This window comes from Centruroides sculpturatus, unplaced genomic scaffold (assembly GCF_000671375.1).
Source record: "Centruroides sculpturatus isolate CEXI.00-Female unplaced genomic scaffold, Cexi_2.0 scaffold1137, whole genome shotgun sequence".
NCBI lineage: Eukaryota > Metazoa > Arthropoda > Arachnida > Scorpiones > Buthidae > Centruroides > Centruroides sculpturatus.
Window position 1 is genome coordinate 229,987 of NW_019385291.1, and position 7,279 is coordinate 237,265.

Genomic DNA, 7,279 nt, shown 5'->3' on the forward strand with positions numbered 1-7,279 from the left:
AAAAAACCGCATCTAAAATAGTATAAATAGAAGCAGAGTTCTTCACAGTAAGCCTTAATCCTAACCATCTCCCTTCAGTGAGGGGGAATTTCGACACGTATCTTATATAAAAACACGCGCGTATTCGAATGCAGCGTTGTGTCAAAATTTCAAAGAAATCGGTAGGAACAAAAGAACATTACATTTTTATTTATATAGATAGATAGAAGATGATCCACTTTAGTTCATCCTCACAAAAAAGCGTAATGCCTCGCAGAAAAGCAAACTTAGGGCGTCGTACTTGTAGCGCCATCTGTTGGACATAAAAGCCTTAACCTAGATTATATCTTTTAATTTATGTGAATGTTTAACGGAATAATATATAGCCTATGTCCACCCCGAGGTTCCATTCTAAATATTGGTGAAAGAATTTTTGAAATCGGATGAGTAGTTTCGGAGATTACCTGCTGCAAACAAACTTATGTACAGTACATACTTACAAACATTACCTCTTTATAATATTAGTATAGATTGTACAAAATGTTGCCAGTTTTCAGTTTTGTAGATAATTTAGATTGCTTTAATTCTAAGAATTGGGAAGTTTTTGTTTTTAAAGATTAGTTTTGTAATAAATATATTTGTTTTCTTAATAAATGAAATTTATTTCTGTTAGTATTAGCTATATTATGTAAATGTGTTTAATCTTGGGTTTGAACAAAACAAGAAAATTTATTTTCTGATGATTATGTAAGAATTGAACAAGTAAAAGGAAAACAACTCAAGAATGATTTCATCAGAAGCTAATATATGTCAACTTTCTGACTCAAGAAAGTATCAACTTACACTTTCTCAGGTTGGTAGTGACACCTTTTCTGCAATTCTTGGTCACTTCTAAGGTATTTGCTGCTTTGAATATGATGAGGAACAACCAATTCCAATTCCAGTCAGTTGTTGCCTGTTTTTTCAAATGTTCTGATCTGATTGTGTGCCTCTTTTGGATTCATGCTCTTCTGTGCTCTCAGATTTCTCATCATCCCCCCTACTTCTCTTGCTCACTGCTAACTGAAGGACTACATTCCAAAGATCCTCAACAGAGATTTTAGTTTTGATTTTGTTAGGTACTGAAAATTTGTAATCTCACTCACGCCACAAAATGCGAATACCCTGTGTAATGTGTTATACCAACTTTCATGTCATTTCTTAAATGTTTAAATGTAGTAAATTGTGTTGAGTGAATCAATTCCAACTGAATCTCATTTTTTCCTGCTTCATCGTCTCACACATCAGACCTTGTTGCTGCCATTCAGGAAAAAACACTCAAAACTTAGAAGTAGGCATAATTTATTTGATGTCAGAAGGAAAGACTGAAATAGAATCTCAGAATTATATAAAATGTGTCAACATTATGAATAGGGTATTCTGATTTAGAGGCATTCAGTCATAATCTCACAGATTGTAGCTTTGCACCACTGGCTACTTGTCCAAGCACATGTACCATAACCAGTGATGACATTCGAAATATTTAACAAAGGGTTCGCTAACAGAAAACTTTTCCTTAACAATTTTTTTTTTCGCTCAAATAGTGCATCGGAAGGCTCTAGTTTAGTAGTGTTACAGAGTATAATACGTATATTTTAATATTTTTAAAAGAATCAAACCATTGAGAAATGTTACATATGTTTAACAAGGTTCGGAAAACTTTGAAAATGTTAACAACGGGTTCGGCCGAACCTGTGCGAACCTGCTGAATATCACCACTGACCATAACTATCCTTATGATAGTAATCCAGCTCAGTACAAGAGGAACTACAGGTTTGGACACTTGGTACAGTACATGTGCTTGGGTGAATATTTTCAAAACAATAAAATTCAATAAAAATTAACATTTTTGAAGGTTTTTTTAATGGAGCAATTATTTAAATTAAATAACAGTTCTCACTATAATAAATGTGATAAATGTTTTTGGGAAACAAATTTCTAGGGATTTTCTAGGTATTTTCAAAAATGTTTATCACATTACAGGTTTTTCTGGCTCTCAAGATACTATATATACACATTATATATTTTTACTTAACATTATAACATATACATATGAGCTATACTCTTCTGAGGATAAATTGAGATTCATTATTACAATAATGAAAATACTAAAACTGGAGAGAGAACATCAGGATGGCAAACTTGCACCTTAAATTACTTTAGCAATTATTTTGTTTTATTAATATCTTAAAGACGAATAGAATATATGTAATTCAAAATTAAATTTACTGTTGTCTCCCCATTTGGTTCATGGATACCCCTCTTGCTAAAATAGTAAGAGAACTTTATAAACTTTATAGATAAACACCAAAAAATAAGCTTAGTAACCTACTGTAAATCAGTAACCCAAATGTGCTAGAGTAAGACTTCCAGATCTTTTCAAAAGAATTAAATTTTTTGATCAAATTCTCTTTTTAAAATATTTTAGCAGTCTAATTCTATAACTTTGGCTAAATTTAAGAATCCCTGGAAGAAATACCCATAACACTGTGTATACATACCCCTCATTTCTATTTGTCATTGTCACATAGATAGTTGATAACATGGGCCCAATGGAATGTTTACTCCATGAAAAATTTGCTCATTATAAGTGAGTGTGCCAACATAATACAGATAATATACAATCATTAAAAAAATATAATCAGCAGTATGCTTAATAAAAAATGTAATTGTAAAAAGCAAAAAAGTGGGGATAAAAGATAAAATAGTAAAAAAAATTAAAAAGAAAAATAATAATTATGATTATAGTGGTATAATAATATGGATTCTTTTTTAAACTTTTAAACTTAGATATATATATATATCTAAGATATATATAATCTTAGATATATATATATATTATATATATATATACAGTGGTGATATTCAGCGGGTTCGCACAGGTTCGGCCGAACCCGTTGTTAACATTTTCAAAGTTTTCCGAACCCATTGTTAAACACACGTAATATTTCTCAGTGGTTTTGTTTCTTTTAAAAAATATATTAAAATATANTATGACTTTTTCTCAAGAAAAAACTTTTTAAATCGTTTATTTTATCATTAGGTATTATTATAATAAGAGACAGATGTCATTGTTTCTCGAAATACAATATCTTTTTTATTTCGCTATCGATAGCCGGACACGTGTTCCGCAGCCATCTTGTATTTTCTCGCGCGCGTGGGATTGTGGGATCCCTCGCAGTGCCGGCCCGAGGCAAGTTTTAGGATGGAGCGAGATCCTATTATGGCGCCCCCTTAGTTGCCCCTAATTTATACCCTTTAATTTTCTTTACTACTGAGGTGCCCCCCTAGGACTTAATGTCTGGAGTGGCTGCTCCTTTGCCCTATGGTAGGGCCGGCTCTGAATATATACAGTATATACTGTATTAACTCTATTTATCTTATTATCTTTTATCCCTACTTTTTTGCTTTTTACAATTACACTTTTTATTAAGCATATTGCTGATTATATGTTTTTTAATGAATGTATATTATCTGTGTTTTTTTATATTTCTCTGCTCTATATATATATTTTTTTTTTTGTGTCATGTTATTGCTTTGTATGTTTTTTTTTAAACTTTTTCAACTGNATAAAGATTTAGCTGGTGTTTTATAAAAATAGAAATAATAATAATGGAAGTTATTCAAATAAATTCTTCAGTAGTTGTATTTGTTATAAATATAAATATGACATGCAAAGAAAACATTTACTGCTTAGCAGATCAAAATGTAATGTTACCATATTTATTCAATTTGAAGGTGCCATTAATTCTAAAACATGTAATTTTGAAATAAAATTTTAAAGGTTCTTTTTTATGAAGGAAAAAAATTTATATACAGTCGACCTCCCCTATAACGCGGGTTCATATAATGTGGATTCGTATATCGCGGCAAAAAAATTGCGACCATATTCATATAAAGATGCTAAAAGAGACTCGTAAAATGCAGTAAAACGTCATTGCTGACTCATGTCGTGACAGGATTGGTTGAATCTGGACCAATAGTGGACGAGCACCAAACTACTTACACGCTATGGAGAGTTTAGGCGGGTAAGTTGAGTTTACTATTGTCTGTACAGTATATAAATTAGGTACTGTAAGTCTAATACAGTACTGTAATTTTATACATTTCCTGTGAAAAAAACATTTCTTATTCAACGGCCATAAAAATTATTTCTATTAATGATCTCGAAAGTTCAGCGAATTTTTCGCAGAAAAATAACTTATCAGAAAACGTGCCCACCGTTTGATGCGCTGCTCCGCAACGAAAACAAGCTTAAGCAATGGTTGTCGTTGAACGGTGCACACTCGGTAAGTAATCCTACAATTTTTTGTTTATAGCATAGTTTATATGGATTATTCCCAAAAAATTATACGTGTTTTGGAAATGTTGAGTCAAATTAGTCTAGAATCGATGAAAGGTTTTCTTCCATAAAAATTAAAACAGCTGTAGTTTGTAAACTGCACACGTGCCGGGTTGTGATTGACTCGTGTATTTAAGGATTCTTACAACGTGAAATTCTTATAAAGTGGAACGTATCTACCATGTTATGGGGGGGTCGACTGTATTCAGTTTTATCAAGTTTTGTTGACAAACATCTTAATAAAAATTAATACATATAATAATAAAATTAACAGAAAAACAATATAAATGCCGAAACAGATAATGCTTAGCTGCTGTTTTCTGTTCTTTTGCATATACAATAACTATACATTTCAATTCTGCATCATAATGTCGTCATGAAGGCATTTTAAACATTAAAAGGGGATTTAAATTAAGCATTTATTACCAGTAAAACACATTTGAATTGATGTCTGTTGAGTATCATAACCAAAACTTCTATTAATGACACTTAATGCACCACGAGTCCACTCATAATGATTACTAATTTTTGTTTTGAACTGCAAATGTAAGAGACCATCTGTATTTTGCAATATAAGATTCATTTCTGGTTTGGACAAGTAAAAATTGATTTTAAAAAAAACTGTTGTAGAATTGAGGAAATAATGATAAAAATTTAAATACTAAGAAAGTATATTTAGTGTGTTTTATTATTCAAAAATATTTTTATACTTTATTATTTACTGTATAATGTAACTATATCCTTAATAATTTATATAATTGAAGCAGCTATGTTTTATCAAGTAAATAGATTATAAACTTTGCTCTGTGATAAAGCTATTTCTAATTTAATCAAACTATTCAAATTTTTTAGAAATCAATATTTATTCTTTGACTATTAAGAAATATATCTAGTACTTTAAGGTTATTAGATGATATAAAAATTTAAATTGAAGAAATTTGAAGTGATAAAAAACATCTATTAAATAATAATTTAATATTCTTTTTTTATCTTTTTAAGTTTCTTATTAAGTATTTAAGTTTGTAATGGACCTTCATTATTAGGGAAAAAAAATTTAACAATTTGACCACTTTCAGAATATCTTTACATATTGTGACTTAACTTTAAATTTAATTTTCAACTTTAAAAATTGTATTGGAATTTATTTACATATTATTGTTTATAATAAAAATACTTCATTGATTATTTATGAAAATTTAAATGTTTAAATACATGTTTAAAAATATTAATATAAAATTACATAAACTTAAAAGTTGTAGTTTTGGTATTTTATCTCAAAAAAAATTGAAAAATAATTTTAGATAGGTAAATGAAAAAATGTTGGCTTTTTAAAATACAGACTGCAGTAATTAAATTATTCGTTATCATGACAATAACTTACAAAGGTTATGATGGTAAAAGACACTCCATACCAACACTCAAATGAATAATTAATTATTCATTTACAAAGGTTACAGTTAATAGTCTGTTAAGTTAAATTTTAGCATAATCAATATTAAAAGTAGTTACCACATTGTTAAATATTTCTAACTTTAATGAAATATTTATCAATTTTTACAATAAAATTCTTTATTTAATATATACTTTAAAATATTATTAAAATTTTCTAATTTATTTACTCTCTTTTCCCTTCAAAAGGAAGAACTCAGTAAAAACTTGGAAAGGTTTATTATATTCAGAAATTGATTTGGCAAAAGTTACAATTGATGATGATAATATTACTTTAATAAATTTCCTAATAATTCTTAAGAATTATTACATTTATTTATTCTAAACTTTTTCTATTTCAGCACTCCATAGGAACACCTAAATATTAATATTAGATTGAATTTCTTCTATAATCAAAAAATAAAAAGTAGTTAAACATGGCATTTGCAGGATTAAGGAAACAAATTAATAAAGCTAATCAGGTAAAAACTCTATTTGTCAATTTTTATGTATTAATTATAAAAACAATACAGCTCTTAAATTAATGATGATGGATTTAATTAAAATTGTGTTTTAGGTATAATTATTTCAAATTTTAATATGCTCTTCATATGTGACTTTTATTACAATTTGTTAAAGTGATAATTATGAATGATTATCATAATGAAGTGTTAATCAAAATTTTATTTTTATTTTCTTGTATTTTATCATTGGTCAGCAATATACGGACATACTTTTGATCCAGTTTATTGTATTGTAAGAACTGGAAACTTTGCTAAATAGAGAGACTGCGAGTCTTGTACAATGAACACGGCATGTTGTGTGTATCATTTGTTGTTCATTTATTATTTGCTCTGCTAAAGATTTACTTTAACACAATTTTATTTGATTTTTTTGGTTACATGTTTTAAAATATTTACATAAACATCTCTCAAAACCCGATTCATTAGTATAAAGCCATACCAATCTTATGTGTGGCTTTATTTTAAGATATTTTTATAAAATAAAAATGATATTAATATTCTATATTATAAATATTTATTGTGTAAAACAAAATATTTTTTCGAATTATGATATATCAGGTCAGTCCATAAGTTCATGCGCATTTTTATCTACAAAAAAAGCAACAAAAAATTTTAATTAAATTTTATTTCAATCTATAATGTATTCACCATTATTTTGTACAATTTCTTGCCATCTTGATGGTAGCTTTTTAATCCCGTCTTTGTAAAATGATTTTGGTTTTGAATCAAAATATTCAGAAATAGCCTTTTTTACATTGTTCTCATCCTCAAAAGTTTTTCCTTTTAAAAAATTCTGCAAACTCCGAAAAAGATGATAATCACTGGGAGCAATATCTGGCAAATATGGTGGATGAGGTAAAATTTCCCAGTTGAAGCTTTGGAGTTGAGCAGTTGACGTTGTTGTCAGTTAGCTATTGACAGTTCATGTGGTATCCATTTTCCTAGCTTTGAAACTTTTCCGATTTGT

At 28.4% G+C, this 7,279-nt stretch overlaps 1 protein-coding gene across 14 annotated transcripts in view; it reads left to right on the plus strand.

The window, feature by feature from the left end:
• The window catches only part of LOC111637249 (endophilin-A-like), a 124,135-nt gene that overhangs the window by 81,981 nt on the left and 34,875 nt on the right, over window positions 1–7,279 (plus strand). For all 14 annotated transcript variants that reach the window (XR_002758654.1, XR_002758656.1, XR_002758658.1 and 11 more), the window contains exon 2: window positions 6,151–6,270. Coding sequence is in view for 1 of the 14 variants with exons in the window: in XM_023382692.1 (XP_023238460.1) it covers window positions 6,226–6,270 (45 nt within the window). In the remaining 13 variants the exon portion in view is untranslated. The remainder of the gene's footprint in view (window positions 1–6,150; window positions 6,271–7,279) is intronic.